This window comes from Bos indicus, chromosome X (genome assembly GCF_029378745.1).
Source record: "Bos indicus isolate NIAB-ARS_2022 breed Sahiwal x Tharparkar chromosome X, NIAB-ARS_B.indTharparkar_mat_pri_1.0, whole genome shotgun sequence".
In the NCBI taxonomy this organism is placed as follows: domain Eukaryota; kingdom Metazoa; phylum Chordata; class Mammalia; order Artiodactyla; family Bovidae; genus Bos; species Bos indicus.
This window is the reverse complement of record NC_091789.1, coordinates 65,095,423-65,121,384: the sequence shown is the minus strand read 5'-3', so window position 1 is coordinate 65,121,384 and position 25,962 is coordinate 65,095,423. Positions and strand designations below refer to the sequence as shown.

The following is a 25,962-nucleotide window of genomic DNA, read 5'->3' as shown; positions in this document are numbered from 1 at the left end:
ATAAAGCCTTCCTCAGTGACCCATGCAAAGAAATGGAGAAAAACAATACAATGGGAAAAACTAGAGATCTCGTCAAGAAAATTAGAGATATCATGGGAACATTTCATGCAAGGATGGGCACAAAAAAGGACACAAATGGTATGGACCTAATACAAGCAGAAGATATTAAGAAGAGGTGGCAAGGATACACAGAAGAACTATACAAAAAAGATCTTCATGACCCAGATAATCATGATGGTGTGATCACTCAACTAGAGCCAGATATCCTGGAATGCGAAGTTAACTGGGCCTTAGGAAGTATCACTATGAACAAAGCTAGTGGAGGTGATGGAATTCCAATTGAGCTATTTCAAATCCTAAAAGATGATGCTGTGAAAGTGCAGCACTCAATATGCTAGCAAATTTGGAAAACTCAACAGTGGCCACAGGACTGGAAAAGGACAGTTTTCATTCCAATCCCAAAGAAAGGCGATGCCAAAAAATGCTGAAACTACCACACAATTGCACTCATCTCACAGGCTAGCAAAGTAATGTTCAAAATTCTCCAAGCCAGGCTTCAACAATATGTAAACTGTGAACTTCCAGATGTTCAAGCTGGTTTTAGAAAAGGCAGGGAACCAGAGATCAAATTGCCAAAATCTGTTGGGTCATCGAAAAAGTGAGAGAGTTCCAGAAAAACATCTATTTCTGCTTTATTGACTATGTGAAAGCCTTTGACTGTGTGGATCACAACAAACTGTGGAACATTCTTCAAGAGATGGGAATATCAGACCACCTGACCTGCCTCCTGAGAAATCTGTATGCAGGTCAAGAAGCAACGGTTAGAACCAGACATGGAACAACAGACTGGTTCCAAATAGGAAAAAGAATATGTCAAGGCTGTATACTGTCACCCTGCTTATTTAATTTATATGCAGAGTATATCATGAGAATTGCTGGACTGCATGAAGCACAAGCTGGAATCAAGACTGGTGGGAGAAATACCAATAACCTCAGATATGCAGATGACACCACCCTTATGGCAGAAAGCAAAGAAGAACTAAAGAGCCACTTGATGAAAGTGAAAGAGGAGAGTGAAAACATTGGCTTAAAGCTCAACATTCAGAAAACTAAGATCATGGCATCTAAGATCCCATCACTTCATGGGAAATAGATGGGGAAACAATGGAAATAGTGACAGACTTTATTTTGGGGGGCTCCAAAATCACTGCAGATGGTGACTGCAGCCATGAAATTAAGACACTTGCTCCTTGGAAGAAAAGCTATGACCAACCAAGACAGCATATTAAAAAGCAGAAACATTACTTTGCCAACAAAGGTCTGTCTAGTCAAAGCTTTGGTTTTTCCAGTAGTCATGTATGGATGTGAGAGTTGGACTATAAAGAAAGCTGAGCACCAAAGAATTGATGCTTTCGAACTGTGATGTTGGAGAAGACTCTTGAGAGTCCCTTGGACTGCAAGGAGGTCCAACTAGTTCATCCTAAAGGAAATCAGTCCTGAATATTCATTGGAAGGACTGATGTTGAAGCTGAAACTCCAATCCTTTGCCACTTGATGCAAAGAACTGACTCCTTTGAAAACACCCTGATGCTGGGAATGATTGAAGGTGGGAAAAGAAGGGGATGACAGAGGATGAGATGGTTGGATGGCATCACCGACTCAATGGACATGAGTTTGAGTAGGCTCTGGCAGTTGGTGATGGACAGTGAAGCCTGGCATGCTGTAGTCCATGGGGTTGCAAAGAGTCAGACATGACTGAGGGACTGAACTGATTTGAACTGAAGTAGAGCAAAAAGCATCTTCCATTTCTCCATAAACACTGTTCTTCACATATGCTAATGTGTTTCCAGTCCCCTTCATCACAAAATCTACTATGAAGCTCAGACTGCATCTATTTAGTTCCTCATACCAGTGTTCTATCTTGTACAGCCCTGAATAGATCCCATGAGGAGGCAAACACTTTGGGGGCGGGTGGTCTTACCCAAAGAATCACTTCTGTAAGCCCTCGAGTTACCACTTCTGCTCTTGCAAATATTTTCTTGAACAAAGAAAAACAAGTCAGAGGTTTTATTCTCAGCACTTATCTCTGAGTTCTATGCTGAATACTGCTTTGTCAGATTTGCAAAGCAAGCTGTTATTCATCCAGTCCTTGAAGAAACAAGTTTCAAAAATAATGGTTTTCCATATGGGAACATTATGTTACAATAATAAGAAGAGATAAGTCTGCAAAATACTTAATGTGATATATTTTCTTGCTTAAGCACTAAAACTAAAGTTAATTTAGAGGGATGGGGACTGGGGGCTTCCAAATAATGTTTGTTTGCAATTACTGATGAAGTGGTCATATGCTATGATTGGCAAAGATCCAGAGGTAGACAAAAATTTCTTTGCATCAGATATGCATCTTTATGTATAGGAGGAAAATGATTTCAAGAAATCCTCCCATTGTCACTTGCTGACAAATTGAGCTGCATGGCTGATCTAATATATGAAGAGACACGACATGCAACAAAGATACTCTGGTATAATATAAACATGGATTATATTGGCCAATGGATTGTTCAGGATAGCCTTCTCTTTTGACAGATAATTTCTTGTTAGAATATCTTTCTTAAACATTTTTTCCTTTGAAAATAAGTGTGGGGACAGTTTTTATTATTGTACTAAAACCCCACATATTTGAACATGGTGTGTTGGCGAGAGTGTGGACAAACAGGCACCCTCATACATTGTTGGTGGGAGTGTTAAATGGAACAACCTCTATGGAGGGCAACTTGGAAATGAAAAATACACTTATCTTTTAATGTAACAATTCCACTTTTAGGATTTTATCCTAATGATAAACTTGCGTATGTATGAAATGGCTTATTTGTTTATAGTAGCAAAATATTGGAAACAAGCTAAATGTCTATCCATTTGGGCCTGGTACATCTAAACAGCAAAACACTGTGGATCTGTTAAAAAGAATGGAGCACCAAGATGGAGCCATCTCTAAGACATAGGCACATGGTAACAAAGGAGATATACAGTGTTAACATTGTTAAAAATATATGCACAGCCTGCACGTGCACACACACAAAGAGAAATGCACCATATTTCCCAAATACAAGGGAAGGGGTTCTCTCCCAATTCTTTCTTCAGAAAAAAAGGGAATGGCCTTATATTCATATCCTTATAAAATCGTTTATGTAATGTAGTAATTCTCCATTCCCATTTATTTTTATCCACAAACTACAGTTTAGGAGAGACACAGTAAGTGGGAATATTCTCAATCAATGCTAGTTTTGGATGCTCATAAAGAGTATCTGTCAGAATTGGAAAAAAAGGATGTAAGTACATTATTTCTTAAGGAATGACCTCATAAATGCAGGTGTTAGATATAAAAACAAACTTTTTTAAAGCTCATTTCCAAACTTAATGCAACTTAAATGGGAAGGAAATCTATGAAAGAGGGGATATATGAATATGTATAACTAAATCACTTTGCTGTATAGTAGAAACCAAAACATTATAAAATGATTTTACTCCAATAAATTATTTTAATTTAAAAAATAAACCAAAAAACAAAATGAATGCAATGAAAAGGGCTCCCAGTAGGTAAAGATGGGACAGTTTGACCATCAAAAACAGTAATAGGTGAATTGAAACAGACTGAAAACATAAAAAAACCCACGAATTTATAAAGATTTTTTTTAAATAAAAGATCTTTATAAATACAGTATACTAACGCATATATATGGAATTTAGAAAGATGGTAACAATAACCTGGTGTACGAGACAGCAAAAGAGACACTGATGTATAGAACAGTCTTATGGACTCGGTGGGAGAGGGAGAGGGTGGGAAGATTTGGGAGAATGACATTGAAACATGTAAAATATCATGTAAGAAACGAGTTGCCAGTCCAGGTTCGATACACGATACTGGATGCTTGGGGCTGGTGCACTGGGACGACCCAGAGGGATGGTATGGGGAGGGAGGAGGGAGGAGGGTTCAGGATGGGGAATACATGTATACCTGTGGCGGATTCATTTTGATATTTGGCAAAACTAATACAATTATGTAAAGTTTAAAAAAAAAAAAAAAGAGAATACTTCCCTCTCCCACTTAAATCAAAATACCTCTCATTGGACACCTTTGGAAGTAGCTTGAGTACCAACATGTTATACTGAAAAATGGCAATTTAAAAATTAAGTATTTATCTTGACTTCCCTGCATGAGCTATATTTCAGGGCAACCAAAGACTCCCCAGCTAAAGAGACAAAGTTCTTATATAAGTATTTTAACCAATAAGTGTAGACAGAATGATAAAATTTAAAAAATGGCCATTCTGTAACCTCTAATGAAATCATTGATTGGGGCAATAATCATCAATAGATGAAACCATTAGATGAAAGGCTGATGACAAAATTTGCATTGGAGGGGACAACTACCCAGTGAGTCTTTTGATGTACTCATCACTGAAACATGGGACAATCAGACACTGTACCTCTTGATATAATATACTATAAAACACAGAGCACCACAGACAAAGAAATCTTACCCCAAACTGAACCTGAGCTTAATTAAGCATCTAGATCTAACTTCCATTTATAGGAAATACAAGAAACATGGAAGCAAGGTAAATGGAATCAAATAAAACCAATAGACAAGTCCATGAAGTGCATACTCTACAAGATGCTGATGCGTTTGTTCAGTAAGTAAATGGCAGCAGTAAAAGAAAGATGCTTTAGAGCAGGGTACCTAGGCCAAGGACTGGTACCAGTTGTGGGCCCATTACATTTAGTGGCAGGTGAGCAAGTGAAGCTTCATCTGTATTTACAGCTGCTCCCCATCGCTTGCATTACCACCCGAGCTCTGCCTCTTGTCAGATCAGTGGGTACCATTAGATTCTCACAGGGGTGCAAACTTCCTGTGAGCTGTGCATGCAAGGGATCTAGGTTGTGCACTCCTTATGAGAATCATCCTGAAACCATCCCCTCACCATCGGTCTGTAGAAAAATTATCTTCCATGAAACCAGTCCCTGGTGCCAAAAAGGTTGGGTACCACTGCTTAGAGTACAGAGATTTAAGAGACACAACCAAATGCGATATGTGAATCTTTTTGGATACTGATGTGAACAAATAAACCAACTTAAATTTCTGTTACATTTATCAGATTTACACAAGAGTAGAAAAAATTGTATGGGACCTCCCATATTCTTATCACCCAAATTCAACATTTATTATTATTTTTAATATAATCACCATGCCATTAAAACATGTATAAAAATTTAATATCAAACACCCAGTTGATAATCAAGAGTTGACCATTTGTCTCAAAAATGCAGTTTTTATGGAATGTGAAAGTGGAATTTCCATAAATGAAAGTGGACTTCTATAAGTGAAGATGGACTTTCCACAAAAACTGCATTTTTGGGACAAATGGCCAACTCTTGATTATCAGCTGGGTGTTGGATGTTAAATTTTTATACATGTTATAATGTCATGGTGATTATATTAAAAATAATAATAAATATTGAATTTGGATGATAAAAATATGGGAGGTCCTATTCCTATACAATTTTCTCTACTCTTGTGTAAGTCTGAAAAATGTAACAGAGATTTTTAAAAGTGATATAGTATAGAGTTACATTGTTAAGATCTAAATCTACACCTACAAGATAGATTCAGAAGACAATCATCTTAATGTCATATAAATGGGTAATTGTAACTAGGAATAAAATATCCAGGATCAGAATCATATGTAGATTCAAAAATATTTCCTCTCAAAGATCTTAGATGGAAGTCAGATGATGTACTTGGCTAACTGCTGGGGACTCAAAAAGGGGGCTCCGGGATTAGAAAAAACAATAAAGATGCATGGGCAGATTTTGAATTATACTGTTTGTGAAATGTTGAGAGTAGAAAAATGTCTTCTAATTTATAAATGATTTTATATAATGTGTGGTTTTAAATATGTAAATAAGGGTGAATTTACAAGTTAAACATCATAAGTAGATACTCACCATTTATTCATATATCTAATAGTCTGTGTATTCAAGTGAGTCAAAAAACAGTGTCACCTAATATTTGAGCATATATGATATGTATAAGCACACATGTACACATGTGTATGTGTTTGTGTAAGTGTGCAGAGATTTTGTGAAAATAAAGAAATCATAAAAAACCTCTTTCTGGAAGTTTTCTTCATGCAAGGTGACTGAGAGGCTGAGAGGAAAGGGTTGGAGGGACACTTACTTTTCACTGTCTACTCCTCTGTATCTTCTATCATGTCCAAGTATTACCTACTTAAAAGAATTAAACTCAAACAAAGAAAAAACATGGTATTGCTTATATCTCTCAATTTGTTTCATAACATAGCCCCAACTAACCTTTCTAGCATTATTTCCTGTTAACTTCCCTGCCAAAATATACTTCTGACTGTCTATAGAATTGGAATTCTTGATTTAATTCTCCTAGTCTTTTCAGTATGCATTCATCCAATACTTGCTGAATACTTACTCTATGCCAGACATTATTGCAGATCCTAGGGATATCAAAATGAATGAAACCTACAGTCTGAAGCAGGTGTTCACTTGGTTTTCTTCAGCTGAAACTTGCTATAATCTCTACTTGTTAAATCCCAATATTCAAGCACATCCTCCTTGAAGAGTTTTTCATCATACCTGTCCCCTGGCTATAAATGATTTGTCCCCTTCTCCCTGTCCCCATAGCTCTTAGTAATTATTTACAATATTTACTGTATTTTGCTAACCGTGGGTGTGACTTTTACCCCTAAAAATAACTATCATTTCCGGAGCCCTTCACTATGTGCTCCGTACTGTGCAAAGCACTTTAAATATCTTCTCTCATTCATTTCTCACAACCTTATAAGGTATGTGAATTCTGCCTACTATGACTGAGAGAACTGGTGCTTAAACTAAATGCCCTCCCCACAGCCTTCTGACTTCAGAATCTGGGCTTTCTTTCTCTTCAAACTTTCCAAATAGTCTCCCTTTATTTCACCATGGATTTCAGAATTTCAACCAATTTTATATGTCTAGACAAGCTAAGATATATGTGGTGTAGACGTGCCTGTGCAGATCTAAGCTGTAGGATTCAGGAGGACATAGAAAAGATGTTAGGGCCGCAACAGCCAGAGAGCGATTTGTGAGGGAGATGACAGTGAAGAAGATAAGAGTATGTGGATAAAGATGGGGGAAAGGTAGATGCATCTGGGAGTGAGGTGGTCCAGCTTATTTCTTAATACAACTCTCCATTTCTCTGTGTTAAATGTTCTGAGAGCTAGTAAGGTCTCTGTTGACTTCTAGAACCTAGTTCTTAACTACTACTCTGCATTCCACATAGTAGACCCTTGACAAAAGTTTGCTGAATGAAACACATTATTTGTTAAACTGGATCCAAACTATTTCCTCTGAGCTGCTTCCTGAAAAATATTTTTATATTAAAATGTTGAAGAGAAAACAAACAGAAACTTGAAAGAGAAAAAAAGTTTATTTTCAGTGCACTCTTATTTAAGGAAAGACCTTAAAATGAATTCAAATATATTAATGAGAAATCTGTTCAGACAGCTGCCATGTTCACAAATTCAGCCCTCTGTTACACAGCTACTGCTTATTCAGGAGTTGCACAGGTGAGCCAATGACAGCTGTTGACTGAAAATCAATATTTAATTTCGGTGTCTCACCCTACCTCATTTATTAAACAAGTTCTTTTCTATAACTATCCTAGAGAGTGAAGATGCTTAAATCTCCACCAGATATATTTCTGAGAAACTCATATTGTCAAGATAATGATAATTTGTGGGGTACCAGTCCTGTTTTCTTTCTGTTTCCTTTTAAACTATACATACATCTGCTCTAAATACTTAGATTTGGTGGCCACTTACAGCATACTTTTCACAGCAAATCTGATAAAATAATGTCATTTTTAGCCTTCAAGTCACAGCTATGGCCTCAGATGATTAAACATGCAATTCTGAATTTGATTTATGAGAGATGAAGTCCAATACTCTGGCCCCAGGCCTGAATGCTGGGAGAGCAGGAACCCATACTGGAAAAATTTTCATTTTCCAAGTAGATGAGGGTGATTAATGGAGAGGTTCCTCTCAAATCTGGCTCCCAATAGTAAGTTGTTGTGCTCCAGGGAGCTAAAAATGGAATACTGGGGCTGATTATTCCTAGCACTGAATGGTTACTAACACAGGTTTGAATGTCACCATCATAGTAGGTAAAGCAACACAATCTTTTTTAAAAAACCAAAACTCCATAAGTTTGAAAAGAAAATAAAAACTCTATACATTTATAGCTGTTGTTGTTTAGTCTCTCAGTCATGTTTGACTCTTTGCGACACCATGGACTGTATAGCCTGCCAGGTTCCTCTGCCCATGGGATTTCCCAGGCATGAATAGTGCAGTGCGTTGCCATTCCCTTCTCCAGGGGATCTTCCCAACCAGGGATCAAACCTGCATCTCCTTAGTTGTAGGCAGATTCTTTACCACTAAGCCACCAAGGAAGCCCACATATTGAGAGTAGACTCTAGTTTATCTAACTTGGGTCAATATTTCATGGGAAAATTCATTGAGAGCAATTTAAGTAAAAGGAAAATTAAGTGTTTTTTTTCCTGATCTAGAGAGAAATAAATCAATATTTTGCTCATTCCCTTAAAAATTAAGAGAGCAAAAATCTACTCAAAAATGAATAAGAAATGGGTTTATTATATAAATGATAGAGTTAGAGTAAATAAATAGATTTAAGTTACTAGCTTACATCTTTAATACTATGCAAATACATCTTGATTTTATATGATGACCATTTTAGTTGGATGTGTATGTGAATATGGGCAGAAGGTGAAGCTAACATAGGTAAAAAAGACAGACATGTGACACACACAAATAGCCAAACAGCCCAAGGAGAATGTGAGACTGATCTAGTCATTATGAGAAACAGTTGAAGACACATTGGGAAAAAAGAGAGACAGAAGGAGCTAGAAAGACATGCATATACTCAGGAAAAGACAGAGCACAGAAGAAAGGGAGAGCTAGAAAGTCAAACATTTTTATTAGTTCAACAAATATTTATTGGGGCAAAAACAGATCAAGAGAAATGGGGAAAGCAGACAGAGGAAGCTATATAAATCTCTGAGCTTGGCCAAATGAACTCTGGCTGTTGATTAAAACTGTTTTAGGGGGATTTGCTAAGTACAAAAGGACTGTGCTAGACAATAAAAGGCTATAAAAAGGATAAATCAAAAAGAGTCCTGGGGGGAGGCTGGGAGGGAGGCTCATGAGAAAAGGGAGATACATACATATATATGTGTGTACTTATGCCTGATTTACATTGTTGTATGGCAGAAACCAACACATCTTTCTTAAGCAATTATCCTCCAATTAAAAATTAAAATTAAAAAAAAAAGAATGCAGAGAAAGTGATAGGTTTGGGGGAACCATCAATATTTAGGCAATAGAAAATGTAAAACCAAATAGCTTGGGGCCAATTCAACTCCTCCCTGTAAAATAATGCTGGTTAGAGCAAATTAATATTTTGAGTATGAACCCTCATCAAATATAACTGTAATAAAATTAGGTAAATTGAGAACTCCCCCCCCCAAAAAAAAATGACTCCTTACCCCCTAAGGGCTTATTTAAAAGCTGATGTGGTCTGTGAGTGAACTATCTGCCAGTTTCATCATTCTTGAAAATGATGAACTTGTTGGGATGTTAAAACAAATCTTTCTGCAGTGGCAAGCAAGATTTCTGCTTTGATTTTTCATTTTAGATTGCAAAAGCTTTACAAAGGTATGCAGAAATAGAGAACTCTCCTTTTGCACCTTCAGAGGTTAGAGGCACAAATATCATCCAGGAGGGGAAATCTCTTTGGTATGCAAAATAGCTTGGCAGTCTAATCTTTGTTCTTGGAGAAATCAGTCTTGCTTCATTATCTGGTATCTGGGAGATATTTGAAACCATCTCTTACTTTTTTCTTTTCTAAATTCAGTGATTTTTTGGCTCGGTTGGGTCTTAGTGAGAATAAACCATCAAAACAAAATTATAACATCTTTCATGCCCTAAAAGACAACTCTGAAAAAAAACACTTTATGAACAAATAAAAAGCTCCTATTTAAACCTACAACTAGGGCAGTGTTGTCCATTAAACATATTAACGTGTGCCATATTTTAAATTTGGGGGGAAGCTATATTTAAAAAAGCTTAAAGGTGACATTAATATTAATAACATATTTTACTTAACATGTATTAAAATATCAATTCAACATATAATCAATATAAACCTTATTACTATGGTATTTTGCATCATTTATTTCATAGTAACTTTTTGAAATCACGTGTCTATTTTATAATTACAGTATATCTCAATTTGGACTAGTACATTTCCAGGGCTCAATAGCCACATGGCTACCATACTGGACAGCAAAGATCTGCAATGCTATTTCTCTATGGATTGTGTATCATTTTGCAATGTTAGCTCCATCAAAGACCCAATTCAATTAAAATAAAAATCTAAAAGGTAACTTTTCCTTTCCAAGTTCCCTTAGTACATAATATTGTGTTTTTTAACCTGCCTTATGGTGTTAACCTTTTGGACAAAAAGAAAGTGAGTTAAGGTTTGTATTGATACATGGACTTGAGAAGGCAGAGCTTCCTAACTTAAATAAAACAACCAGTTCACTGGAAGCTAAGAAGGAAAACTCCAGGTGGGAAATAATGGCTACAGAAGCCAATCCTGCCCTACACTTTGGTGAATTGAGTAGGCATGTCACCCAAGGTATCCTATTTAGCCTGTTCAAGCATTCATCACTTGAGAGCCCACACTATCATTAGCAAGCTCTGTTTCTCCTGCACTTAGCATAGTGCCTGGCACATAGTTGGTATTCAATAAATGTGTGAACAAATAAATTTATGCAAATAAATAGCTCTCATTTAGTCTAGACACATTTGAAGTGCTCCATAGCTTCCCTAATAACTCAGTTGGTAAAGAATCCACCTGCAACGCAGGAGACCCCAGTTCGATTCCTGGGTTGGGAAGATCTGCTGGAGAAGGGATAGGCTACCCATTCCAATATTCTTGGGCTTCCCTTGTGGCTCAGCTGATAAAGAATCCACCTGCAATGTGGGAGACCTGGGTTCAATCTCTGGGTTGGGAAGATCTCCTGAAGAAGGGAAAGACTACCCACTCCAGCATTCTGGCCTGGAGAATTCCATGGACTGTATAGTCCATGGGGTTGCAAAGAGTTGGGCATGATTGAGTGACTTTCACTTTTATACAGCCTAATGTTAGTGGTTATGACATAGGACAGTGCAGATGTAGACCATCTCTACCATCCTGGAAAGTTCTACGGGACAGCACTGTCCTAGAGCAATGGGCAGAAATACTATTTGACTTGTTAAGTTTCAGGGGACCTCTAGACACCACAAAACTTTTTTTTTTTTTTAAATGAGCGAGTGAGAATACCAGTGACATGAAATGATGAGGAATGAAGCAAGAACACAAACAGGTATACATTTTACTCTCCTAGAAAGTTCAAATGCATCACCATTATGGTTTTCATTGGAAGAAGACACTGCCATATATTTCTCCCTCAGTTTCTGCCTTCCTCTTAGGGTCTTCTCACCTTGATTCCCACCAGGCACAATCCCTGAGTATCCCTCTTACCCTCTAGTCAAAATGTCTAATGAATCCTTTCCCTCATTTCCCAACATAAGTTTGCAATTTCAAAAGACACGTTAGTACAAAAGTTGGGCGGGGCAGAGGGAGAAAGAAATAAAATATAAAAATCACAAAAAATAGTCCAACTTATATACAATATATAATTTTCTGAACCTAAGAATCCCAGGAAAAGCAGTGAGGTGGCTGAAGAAATCCTACATTCTCTTACCTGAAAACAGACTCCATTAGCTGAGGGGATAGCACAATTTTGCAGGTACATCAGCTGTATCCCTTTCTTCCCAGCCCTGGTCTCAGTCAGGAGACCTCTGGGGTGCCATCTTGGTTCCTGGCATACAGGAGTTGGTACACCTAAATATTGTATTGGCCAAAAAATTTGTTCGGGATTTTGTGTAACATCTTACCAAAAACCCAAATGAATCTGTTGGCCAACCCAATATCTTGTCTCATTTCCCCTTTAAGGATACCCCTTTAGAATGCTTCATTTCTCTTAATTTTTTTTATTTATTTTTTTAAATTTTATTTTATTTTTAAACTTTACATAATTGTATTAGTTTTGCCAAATATCAAAATGAATCCACCACAGGTATACATGATACTCTGGTTTCATTTCTCTTTAAACAAAACATTTTCCTATTTCAAACCCTGTTGCCTACTCAGGCACTCCTGCTTAGTTTCACATCGATGCTTGAGAAACATGTCTATTTATAGCTGACTTGTAGAACTGGTGACTCCCACCTTTAGCTCCCCCGAATGATCTAACCCCCTGATCTAACCCCCTGGCTTCCAGGTCTAGCTGATGGGTCAGGATTATTTGAGGAAACAGCTCCAAAGTTCAGGTTACTAGGCCCCACTCCAGACTTCTGAACCAAACCTCTGGCAGCAGGACCTGGGAATCTCCATTCTTATAAACATACTAGGTGAAAATGATGAACTCCATCCCATTCAGGAATTACTAATCTATTTCTTCATTACTCAATCTGTCAACTCTGCCCACCTCTGGATCATTCAATAAGGACCCTCCCCACCACCTGTCACTTTACACTTTGACAATGAAACATGATCTTAAGCATTAACATCCATACAGATGTAGAGGGGGAAGGAGTTTTCATATAAGCTAACGTGCATGCATGCATGCACACATGGTCTTCATATATATAATCACTTACCCTTGACCTATTTTTTCAAATCTTGTGTATTTTTTCTTTGGGTCACCAACACTCACAATGCTTCCTGAGGGGAGGGAGGGAAGAAAGAGAGAGAGAGAGACATTTAAATTGATTGATTTGCCTCTATTTAATACTAAAATTTATGATGCTAGAGCCAATGACAAATAAATGTTAGAGAAACATTCTCCCGTGGTTTCTAAAATTTATATGGATAATGATACATTTTATTAAAGTAATAAACAGTAATATATTAATTAAACTAGTAGTAATAACCCAGATGCTTATACTCAAAATTGATGATGTTTAGACAACAAAAAGAACTAATTATAACCCAACATTTATAAAAAAGTTCTCATAAAAGGATACTGTAGATTAGGAGATAAAAACATCTAAGGACTTGAACACAGTATTTAATAAAATCACTATCTTCTCTGAATTAGAGTGAAGTTGAGTACATTAAATTCTGCAGCACATTCAGTTCTGCTGGATAAATATCTCTTGAGCAATTAATATGTACCCAGTACTACAATAAGGGCAGTGGGGGATGGGGATGGGTCTAATAAAGAACACAGTTTAGTAATGAGACTTGTTGTTTTTTTAAAAAAAAAAAAAACATACATCCCCAGACACCTGAAAGTAATATAATATTGTAAGACAATTATACTTCAGTTAAAAAATTGTATAATTATAAAATAAAATCCTAAAAATCTCCACACATCCTTGAACCTAGGACCCTGCTAGCATTCAAAACATTGTTAACAGTTTAACTGAGATATGATTTCCATACCATCAAGTTCACTCATTTAAAGTGCTGGAGAGGGTGTGGAGAAAAGGGAACCCTCTTACACTGTTGGTGGGAATGCAAACTAGTACAGCCACTATGGAGAACAGTGTGGAGATTCCTTAAAAAACTGGAAATAGAACTGCCTTATGATCCAGCAACCCCACTGCTGGGCATACACACTGAGGAAACCAGAAGGGAAAGAGACACGTGTACCCCAATGTTCATCGCAGCACTGTTTATAATAGCCCGGTCAGCAGATGAATGGATAAGAAAGCTGTGGTACATATACACAATGGAGTATTACTCAGCCATTAAAAAGAATACATTTGAATCAGTTCTAATGAGGTGGATGAAACTGGAACCTATTATACAGAGTGAAGTAAGCCAGAAAGAAAAACACCAATACAGTATACTAACGCATATATATGGAATTTAGAAAGATGATAACAATAACCCTGTGTACAAGACAGCAAAAGAGACACTGATGTATAGAACAGTCTTATGGACTCTGTGGGAGAGGGAGAGGGTGGGAAGATTTGGGAGAATGCATTGAAGCATGTATAATATCATGTATGAAACGAGTTGCCAGTCCAGGTTCGATGCACGATACTGGATGCTTGGGGCTGGTGCACTGGGACGACCCAGAGGGATGGTATGGGAAGGGAGGAGGGAGGAGGGTTCAGGATGGGGAACACATGTATACCTGTGGCAGATTCATTTCGATATTTGGCAAAATTAACACAATATTGTAAAGTTTAAAATGAAAATAAAATAAAAAAAAAATAAAGTGCACAATTAAATGGCTTTGAGTAAATATTTAGGCTTATGCAAATTTACTAAATTTTACCATAATCTGATTTTAGATTATCATTCTAAAAATAAATCTTGTATGGGTTAGCAGTCACTCTGGATTCCCTCTTTGCTTACCAATTCATCCCCAGGCAAGCACTTATCTATTTACTGTTCTTGTTTCAAACACTGTGGAATAAGTTAACAAACCATACAAGAAAATCATTCATTTATCCTATTGGGCTCTGGGAAAAAATACTGGTTTTACAAGTTCAAAATATTGAATCCACTACTCAGAGGATCAATACTTGCCATTACTCAGAATCAATCTAAAGGAAGTGACATTGACTCTTGAATGCAATGCTCAAATAGGTATAGGAAAATTCTGTGCCATAGCAGCATCATGAAAATAAGTTCACAAGAGGACAACTTTGAAGGGAATCATTCATTTATCTGGATACTTTCAGCTCTCCTTTTTCTATCTGAACCTCAGTATCAGTATCAGTACTTTTAAATTATCTCAAACATCAGTATCATTACCTTTAAGTTATATCTTACTAACATGGCCCCTATTTAAAGAAGTGTGGAATCAGTAAAAAAAAGATTTATATACATGATCTAATTATGGAGTCTATCTGCTAATTGTCACTCTTATCCATTTTCTCCTCTTCATGCCCATGGCCACTGCCATTGTTTAGGCTCTCAATATCTATTGTTCAAACATTTGTGCTAGTCATTACCTAACTCTAAACTCTGCCTTCTCTAATTCCTTTTCCACAATGCCTCTGGAATAGGGTAACCATATAATTCATAAACCAAGACTGTTGGGTAAACTGAGATGTAAGGTTAGCCTACTTCAGAGTGATTTCACTCCATTATCCATAAATCCTCAAAAGTTCCTCCTTACTACAGGATCAAGTTCACATTTTTCGTCTGGCATAGAAGGCCCTTTACCACCGAGCAGCATCTAGCTCCTATCCAATCAAGTCTAACCTTATATTATTACTCTCCTCTCCAACCTTCCTACTTTATATCCTAGCAACACCATCACTATCCAAGGCTCTGGTCTTTGGACATGCTCCCTCTTTCCCTTTCTTATCAATCCCATGAATTCCTATTTATTATGTAAGTATAATATCAAGTCATCCCTTGTGAATTCTTCTCTGATCCTTCTAATGAGACTTGTGTGTGTGCTAAGTTATTTCAGTCGTGTACGACTCTGTGTGACCCCATGGACTGTAGCCTGCCAGGCCCTTCCTCTGTCCCCGGGATTCTCCAGGCAAGAATACTGGAGTGGGTTGCCATGCCCTCCTCCAGGGGATCTTCCCTATCGAGGGATTGAATCCGCTTCTCTTACATCTCCTGCATTGGCAGGCGGGTTCTTTACCACTAGCACCACCTGGGAAGCCCCAAACATGCTGCTTTCTGAGGGCCGGAATGTCTTTTCATTCTGGTAACTTCAGTGCCCAGAACAATGGTTTTCACTGAATCCATTAACCAAATGAATGTGAACAAGAAAATACATATTCCAGAGCTAAACTGTGTGCTACAGATAATACTTTGTACTAATTTAGACATGATCTACTTTCTGGGCTAGTGAACAATTTAATTCAGAATTACCAGTACATAGTATGCTTGAAAAAATAATAAATTAAATGTTTCACTCATGGGTTGTTCATCCATGGTGGTTAGGTTTTTGTTGTTGTTCGTTTTTTTGTAAGACAAGCAAGTCCATGTTCCAGTTAGGTTAAAGAAGACTTACCATATGTTAGTTACTGTAAGTTTTTTCCTCTTGTATTCCCAATCTCAGTCAATGGTACTACCATCCCATGAATTAGGAGCCCAAGTCAGAAATCTGGTAATCACCTTGACTCATCCCTTACCTTCACCCCCACATAGTATTTTCTACTGAGTCCTGGGCCTATCTCTGTTTACCTCCTAGATACCTTTCGAATCTATCATTTCCTCATTACTACTGTTCTAGTTGGGTCCTCATCATTTTTTGTTTGAACTATCCAACAGCCTCCTAACTGGACTCAAAATTTTCAGCCTCCACCCACTTCAGTCTAGGCTCCACACCTCTATCTGGATGCTCTAAGTACAGACCTGATCAAGTGATTCTCCAGTTCAGGGTTCCTGGAGGCTTCCCTAACACCTACAGGGTAAAGCTCAAACTCCTTGGCATGGAATCCAAGGTCCTTCTTATCTGGCTCCTGCATCATTCTCCATTTCATCTCCCCCACTAGAACCTTATGCTCTCACCAAAATGAACAACTTGCAGCTCATGATCGGATCCTGCTACATGATTTGGCTTCTTCTCTTAAAACTCTAGTATCAACATCTACCATCAATTCTATATTCAAGTGGTATTGAATGAGTTAACATTCCCAAACATATGCCTTTGTACCTCCTTTGTGTGCTAGTCTCTGCCTAGAATGTCCTTCTAAGTTTTCTTCCTGGCAAGTTCTTATGCATCCTTCAACTCAGCTTCAGTTAAGCCTCTTCTAGGAAGTCTTCCTTGATTTTTTGGAATAAAGTCAATAACTTCTCTGTACTACTATTGCACCTTCTCTCTCTCTCTCTCTCTGACACTTCTGCTTTTTTCTTGCTTTTGTTCTTGCTCTCCTTCTTTGTACTTAATCCATCATCCTTCTATCTATATCTATGTATTTTACATCCCCTTATAGATCATGTCGTAAGGACAGGAGCCATGTCTTATGCATCTTGTATCCCCAGTGCTTTTCATATAAAGCTGTGTGTGGAATACATTGGTTACTCAATAAATATCTGTTGAATTAAAAGCAAATGAAATTAGGAATTCCATTTTGTAAATGCCCCATATTTTAAAACAGAGATGTATTTTATTTGAGTTATATCTAATGTGTTATATATATATATATATATATACATATATTTTACTTGAGTTATATCTAATTTAATGATTCCTGAGTTGCTATTTCATTTTTTTCAAATTGCCTCCCAGATTTCTATAACACTGTGAACTACTCTTATTCAAGATAGCTATTAATGGTTAGTACGGACCTGGAACTTAATTTTTTTAATGAAATGATGATTTTAAAGTCACTTCAAACCAAAGTTTTATTAATAGTTTAAAGTCTTCTAAGAAAGTTATACTATAAGTTGCTGAGCAAACTGTTTTCCGTAGACGGAACAAATGTAAGCAAGCTTCAGCCCAAGCCACTTTCTGAATTATGACCAAATCCAACTGGCAGGCATTAGTTAACAAGGTTTTATGGTAGTAAATGATTCAACTTTTATTTCTGTGGTATGCAGGATAAAAACAACAATAAAAAAACTGGGAATTAATCCTTTCATAAGGACTGTGTGTACATGTGTGCACATGCTCAATCGTGTCTGACTCTTTTGCAACCCCATGGACTGCAGCCCACCAGGCTCCCCTGTCCATGGAATTTCCCAGCCAAAAATACTGGAGTGGATTGGCATTTCCTTCTCCAGGGGATCCCAGGGATTGAACCCACATCTCTTAGGTCTCCTGCATTGTCAGGCAGGTTCTTTACCAGCTGAGCCATCAGGGAAGTCCCATAAGAATTACCAAAAGACGACCATTTTGATGTGCTCCTGCTTCTGAATTTAACTGCTATTCAAATAAAATGGCACCCCAGGTCCATTATCAGTCACAGGAGAGTGTGTGCTGCCATCTACTGATGCAAAACAAGTGGACAGGAAACCTTGCTTACAATTCTGAATTACAAAACAAGCTTTTACAGTGACCTCTTTCATCAGAGCCATTATAATTTATATTCATAAATTATACTAAAGATAGGATTAAAAAACATTGTGACACAATAGGCACAAAGTGACGAAAATCAGCCACTCAAAATCAAAAGGAAAAAATGATAACAATACCAGAAAAACTTCCAACCGGAGCAATTTCCTAAATGAGAAACAAATCATTCACTTTTAAGGAAGGATTTAAGAAATCACTAAATACTAGTATTTAAAAATGGGGCTCATGATGTGGTTTCAGTGACAGAAAAGTCAATCAATGTATTGTCCTACATATAAAGTAAACTAAGTTGTCCAACCATGAAAAGATTTTCTCTTTAGCATAATGAACATTCTGATTTCTGCAAACAACCAAACCAAAAAACAAAAGAACTCTCTAAACCCATATTGGCTCTATTTGTGGGTAAATTAAGAGAAAGAATTTTCAGTGGGGAATTTCAGCTGGGGGGCGGCACGAGAAGGAAGTGTTTGTGGGGCCCAAAGGAGGGAAGTCCGAAAACAATTTCTAGGATTGCACAATTTTGCTGACAGTCAGCACCTTTTGAAAAAATTCAGTAAAATGTAGGGGTTTCTTTATTTTCCATCAGATTCAGACCAGACCACAATGAACATGCCAGACCCAGGCTATCCATCTGTGTAAAACTGAAAGATGATCTGTTCATTTCAGCCATTAATGAATGATCCCAAGGGCTGGCCCTCACAATTGCTATCTGCATGGAAGAACAGCCTGACAGCTCTGTGGTCTGGGCTACTCACCTCACAGTAATCAGATTCCCGAGACTGAAGGTGAGGCCACCCTTCCCACTTCCCCTGCTTATAGTGGAGTCCACTTTGGCATGGGCTGTGCCTACATTATAATAAATCTAGTGAGATTTGTAATAGGTATCAAATAATCATTTTTTACTAAAGCAAGGCTGTTACATTTTTAAAATCTGATATAATAGGTTGTGTAAAATAAAGAAAACTAAGGCATTAAGTATTCCAAGAATACTTTAACTGAAATTATCCAGGCAATTCTTTCCTTTATTCATCCCTTTTACACAAACAGACAGCCGGCATATGCAGAAGTAAACTGAATAAGGGAAATAATACAAGCTTCAAAGGCAAAGAGATTTGCGTTTCAACTCTGGGTACGTCATGCATTAGTTTGGTGATCTGGTAACTTTAGCTTTTTGAGGCTTATTTTCACTGATCTGTAAAATGAGGCTAGGAAAATCTACCACAAGGAATTACAGTGAATATTAAACTCGATAATGCATGTAAAGTGGCCAGCAGAGAAGGCACTTAGTAAATGGGAATTATTTCTGCTTTTATTCAGGAAATAGTTGGTATCAGCACCAAAGAGGCATATTTAATCATGTACAGTAAAGTCAGTTGGCTAAACCCTCAATTCCAGTTCTGAGCACTTACTGACTACTGTAACCCGAAACTTAGCCTTCCCAAATACCTCTGTCTCAGATTGTTTCAACATCAGCACTGTTGACATTTGGGGCTGAATAATTCTTTGATGCAGAAGAGAAAAGAAGGAAGCCTATCCTTTGCATTACAGTGTTTAGAAGCATCCTTGCCTCTATCCACTAGATGCAAGTGGCATTTCCTGTGCTCTGAGAATAAACATGTCTCCAGATACTGCCAAATGTCCCCTGGAGGGCAAAATGGCCCTATGACCGCCTCTGCAGAGTCTTCCTGTGACCTATAGCCTGCACCGCTCTCTTCCTTTTCTGAGTTCTTTTAGATGGACTGTTGCATGAACAAGATGGCATCCTATTCTTTAATTGTGTCACACTAATAAACTTTATCTTACAAATAAAATTGTAAGCTTCTTAATATCAGAAAATTATATTTTGATTGTTTCCTCCAAAAGACTCTGGCATAGAACAGACAAGTAGGAACCTGGTGAAGAGGCACTTGTTTGCTCATTTTTCACCCATTCAATCAAAGAGCATCCATTAAGTCCTTTTATGTACCAGGCACTTTATTAGAGCTGGACATGTGGGAAAAGAAGACACAATCTCATCTTTAAAGAGCTCCTGGTCTAGTGAAGAAGACAAAGTACAGTGGGATTATTTGCTACAGTAGTTCAAAGTTCAGTCACTAAATTGTGTCTGACTCTTTGAGACCCCATGGACTGCAGCATGCCAGGCTTCTCTGTCATTCACCAACTCCTGGAGTTCGTGCAAACTCATGTCCATTGAGTCGGTGATGCTATCAAACCATCGCATGATAAAGGCAGCAAAAAGATCCCTCAACTCATACTGAGAGAGACAAGGACAGCTTTCCTGAGGAGGCATCTTTTGAGCTGAGGTTTGAAGGATGAGTTAGACGGAGGGCACAAAGTGCAGAAAACTTGCAATCTGTTAGATGCTTTTGGAGTATGAGTTTAATGAGTATGCTTCACAGAACTTTGGCTCTTTTCAACAGAGAATTTGTTTTTTTTTTTTTTTTTTAATCTCTCTGACCTAGAAAGGTAACCGGAAAAGGAGTGTTTTGTAAAATGGAGCAACTGTGTATGCACAAGCATGGATACACTAATAACACTGCAAGAAGGAGGTTGAAAGCATCAGTTTGCCCTGACTTCCTGTCCATATAGCAATGTTCCTAAATTAAGAGAAAGGGCTATTTTATTGTGGCTGCCCATTTTGATTGACTGTGTTGGATTCTGAGGTTGAATTACCTATCATGATTGATCAGGTGGGTGCCCCTAGGGTATGATCATAGGATATTTTTCATCAGACTGTTTCATCTCTTTGGGGGGAGGTATAATCTTAAAATAAAACTTACTACTTAATTCATTTAGTGAAGTTTTTCCCTAAATTGATTTTTTTTCAAGTGAAAATATTTGGTTTCTGTGTAATTAGGAGTAAGGGGGGGGTGGAGATTTAAAATACACAGTGCATCTCAAACTGTTTATCTCATGACGTCAGGGAGCCTGCAAGCAGGTTCAAATTTTTAAAGGTTTAATTCCCACTCAAAGTGGTTTATGAGAAACACTCTCATGAAGAAACGGATGATGGCGGAAAAAAACTCACTTAGCTTCTCTAGGATCTCCTCATCTGTCATTTTGGATTTTTTCCTTTGCCGATCTGTGTTTCTATACAAAGTACTGGAATTGGCGTTCTCAGCAGAAGGTGGTGTGACCTCTTTATTTGGTGCTGCTGGTGAAGCAATTGATTCAACCACGGAACGAGTGTAGATCTTAAAAACAAAAAGTTTTGTTCCAAGTTAAAGACAATTGATGAACCAATATTGACACATCAGAATCACTGAACATCTGCAGTTTACATGTGGTTCACTCTTTTTTAAAAAATACACACAGTGATTTTTCATCATGTACTTTTATAATTATTAAATGTATCCTTTACAATTACAACTCTAGAAGTATCAATTTTTTAGGTCATTAATATATTCAATTACTGACTCAATGGACATGAATTTGAGCAAACTCTGGGAGAAAGTGAAGTACAGGGAAGCCTGGCGTGCTGCAGTCCATGCAGTTGCAAAGAGTCAGACATGACTTAGCCACTGAACAACAATAAATTCAATGTCCCTTGAATCCAAAATCACGAACTGAGTGTGGGTGATACAAATACTAGTGAAAATTCTGTAACTAAATAGTTGTATAACCCTAGATAATTACATCATTTTCCTAAAGTTTTAGGGTCTGAGTATACTTGCTATCCAGGGAAGGCAATGGCACACCACTCCAGTACTCTTGCCTGGAAAATCCCATGGACAGAGGAGCCTGGTAGGCTGCAGTCCATGAGGTTGCTAAGAGTCGGACACGACTGAGCGACTTCACTTTCACTTTTCACTTTCATGCATCGGAGAAGGAAATGGAACCCACTCCAGTGTTCTTTCCTGGAGAATCCCAGGGACAGAGGAGCCTGGTAGGAGGCCGTCTATGGGGTCGCACAGAATCGGACACGACTGAAGCGACTTAACAGTAGCAGCAGCATACTTGCTATCCCTCTTCTAATTCTCAAAATTTATGTTTGACCTTCCCCCTTGATTCTTTCCAGAAATGCCTTCTCTGTATCCCATCATCTTGTATATGAGATGGCAGCCTCCAGGACTATCAATTTCTGTAGAGGTATTTACCGAACTGTTTTTACCTACAAAAGTCAAGCAGGAGGAACTAGAAGAGGAAACTATAATAAAGGTAGCATTGGGCTATTACATTTTTGGCCACACACAGACTGGATCAACAGAATTATGATATTCAAGTACCCTATTTTTCATCACTTTCAATCCAACAACCATATGGTTCACTCTTAGTGTTGTACATTCTATGGGTTTAGATGAGTGTATAATGACACGGGGGCTTCCCTGGTGGCTCAGTGGAAAGAATTCACCTGCCAGTGCAAGAGACACAGGTTCAGTCCCTGGGTCAGAAGGATCCCCTGGAGAAGGAAATGGCAACCCACTCTAGTATTCTTGCCTGGAAAATCCCACAGAGGGGCCTGGCAGCCTACAGTCCATGGGATTGCAAAAGAGTCGGACATGACTGAGTGACTAAACAACAATGTAATGACATGTATCCATCATTATGGTAGCATACAGAATATTTTCTCTGCCCTAAAAATCTCCTGTGCACCACCTATTCATCCCTCCCTCCACCCTGCCCCTCAGCCTTTAATAAGATTTTAAAGACAACTGATTTCTATCAAAAAAAAGAACTTTACATTGCTTCAAGTATACTGCCCTTGAAAGCTCTCAGGAGCTAGTCTTTTGAGGTCCCCAAACACACTGTGCTAATTGTGGTCTTGGTTCCTCTGCTGATGCAATACTTCCTTCGTGATTCCCATGGATTTCATTCTCTAGCTTAACTTCTGCAATGGTTTTAAAATTTAGCACGTATTTATATATTGTTTGGCATTATTCTCTCACTGTCATGTGCTAATCTGTATCTCCAAACAGTAGCCCCAACCAAATTTGTATCTTATATTCTAGTTCTTTACCAGCTGAGCCACAAGAGAAGCCCAAGAATAACAGAATTGGTAGCCTATCCCTTCTCCAGGGGATCTTCTGGACCCTGGAATTGAACCAGGGTCTCCTGCATCACAGCAGATTCTTTACCAACTGAGCTATCATTTCAGGAAACCTGGATTTGATTCCTGGGTTGAGAAGATCCCCTGGAGAAGGTAAAGGCTACCCACTCCAGTATTCTGGCCTGGAGAATTCCATGGACTGTATAGTCCATGGGGTCTCAAACAGCTGGACACAACTGAGCGCCTTTCACTCACTTATTCTAGTTCTGGGAACACAGATGCTCAATAGATACTGGGCCATCAACTAATTTCGAACTCTAGGATTGTTTCAAAGGACATCTGTTGAATCATTTGGAAACAGTCACTTGGGACTTACTGATTTTGTATGCTCTGGTCTTGGTGCAATGACTGGTGGGGGCTCATTGTCATCTTCTTCTTCTTCCTCTTCTTCATCTTCTTCTTCAGACACAGGAGGAGCCAAAGGAGGCTCTGATGCTGTTTTTGTACTCTTAGGATAAAAACAAAGACCAGATATTAACTCTTCATTGTTTTTCTTCAGAAATGAGAAAAGGGAAATAAGATATTTAAGCATGTAGGGATAGGAGGGAATTTCATCTTTTACACATCAGCAGAACTGTCTGCAGTTTGGTGGCCAGGACCTGCCCACACTCAGAGATAAATTCAGGTCAGGATTTAAGCACCATAGATTTTTTAAATTCCTTTCATTTTCCACTGAGCTCAAAAACAGTGAACTATTCATGTAACATTTTCGAGTTTTAATGTTTTTTAAATCAATGAATATATTGTAAAAATCAAATTAATTGCCAATAAAGCCTTGAATTTGTACCAGGCAGGTTATCACTGTGTTGACTGCTGACAGTTTATCAACAAGAAAAGGGCTATTTTGTGCCTAAAGATAAGAGCATGCATCTGGATATGGCATAAACGTGTGTGTGTGTGTGCTGTCACTTCAGTCGTGTCTGACTCTCTGGGACTCTATGGACTGTAGCCCTCCAGGCTCCTCTGTCCATGGGATTCTCCAGGCAAGAGTACTGGAGTGGGTTGCCATGCCCTCCTCCAGGTAATCTTCCTGACCCAGGGATCAAGCCCACATCTCTTGTGTCTCCTGCATTGGCAGGCAGGTTCTTTACCACTAGCGCCACCTGGGAAGCCCTGATAGTACAATAAATATACACAAAAGTCAAAATAGCCTCAGATTGAAGAGTAGGTCCCTGAAAGGTATTTAGTGTTTAATAACACTAATACCAAAGAAGCTGTGATGGGTGAGAAGCAAATCAGATTCCTACAACTATGGGAGGCCTCATTAACTCCATATTAATTATATAGCCATTAGTTTAACAGATTTAGTGACTACAACATTGTTTCTATTTTGATTCCCATCCAGGCTACTAGAAGATGCTGAAACTTATAAACAATTGAGACTATGTCTAGAAGGCGTAGTCAATCCCATGAAGTCACATCCTATAGGATAGCTAGGTCTACTGGAAGTGTTTCTAATGCAACAAAAGCACAAGCAGTGTGAAGTACAATCTCCCCCTAAAATCATAAAAAGTACGTAAAGTACAATTCCCCAGTCCTAAGTTACTGAGTCTGAAAGAAGTGATCCAACGTGACCTTAAGGTTCCAAATTTAGTTCATCTGATCAATAGAAACCCACCCTTAGTCAAGTAGTTTAATCAATTATCTCCATCTGGAAATCTGGCCAGCCCTTTGAACTCAAGTTGCCTGATGGGAAACTCAGCATCTTCTTACAGAAATATGTACCTCCTGAAAGATAATGTCCTCATCTTTTTGGACACCCACATATCATTCAAAACCTGCAATTATCAACCTTTCCTCCAACATCTAATTAGTAACCTAGATATCTCTGGAATTTAAATCTAATCTCTATTCCCACTGCCACTGTCTCACGTAGGCCCACATCACCTCTGGGCTTGGATGCTTGCAATATCTCTCCAGTCGGTCTCCCTTCATCCAGTCTTACCTTCTGTCCTTAATTCCTTCTGAACATGTGTGATCAAATCACTCTTTATAAGCTTTAATAACTTAACTCTCTTGCTCCACAAAACTTCAAGGGCTTCCCCCTATACACTTACTTAGACCAGATTCCTTAGAATACTATTTAAGGGCTTCTATGATTTGGCTCCAACCTAACTTTCAAAGATGAACTCCTATGATTCCTTTTCTTGCATCTTAGTCTTCATTCAAACTCATACCCCTTTGTCCCCTTGCTCTCTTCACTACCCTGCCCTTTATCATGCTTTCCGTTTGCCAGGAATACCCTTCTGTATCTTCACAGATCCAATCGCATCTGAACTTTAGGATCGAGTTCAAATTCCACCTTTTCTATGAAGCATTTTTCTAATTCAACGTTCAAAATATGTACCAAGTGCATACTTTGTACTAGGCACTGAGCTTAAGCCCTTGAAAAGGGCCTGCTTCCTTTATCCCTCCCCAGATAAAAGGAAGCTCCTTTCTTTGAATTCTCATAGAAAATGGACATATTTTATGGTGTGTAACATGATCCATATGGTACTACGCTTCTTTATGTTCATACTTCTCTTCCCTTACTCGACTGGGCTCTAAATTTCCTACTTTTGACAAGGAGGCACTTGATAGATACGTGTTTTTTAAAGTAAATATCCAGTTGTTCTTAACTCCAAACAGTGAGTTCATCAGTTTCTTTCCTGATCTGATGGAATATTTTGAACATTATGTAGAGTTAATTTTAGTTCTACAAGTAAAACCAATAGAAGCAAGC

At 38.1% G+C, this 25,962-nt stretch overlaps 1 protein-coding gene across 9 annotated transcripts in view; it reads right to left on the bottom strand.

Moving 5' to 3' along the window:
- PAK3 (p21 (RAC1) activated kinase 3) overlaps window positions 1–25,962 on the bottom strand; it is a 295,510-nt gene that overhangs the window by 42,905 nt on the left and 226,643 nt on the right. For all 9 annotated transcript variants that reach the window (XM_070783965.1, XM_070783962.1, XM_070783963.1 and 6 more), the window contains 3 exons: window positions 23,557–23,688; window positions 21,222–21,387; window positions 12,852–12,915 (listed from right to left, as the gene is read on the bottom strand). In XM_070783965.1, coding sequence (XP_070640066.1) covers window positions 12,852–12,915; window positions 21,222–21,387; window positions 23,557–23,688 — 362 coding nt within the window. The remainder of the gene's footprint in view (window positions 1–12,851; window positions 12,916–21,221; window positions 21,388–23,556; window positions 23,689–25,962) is intronic.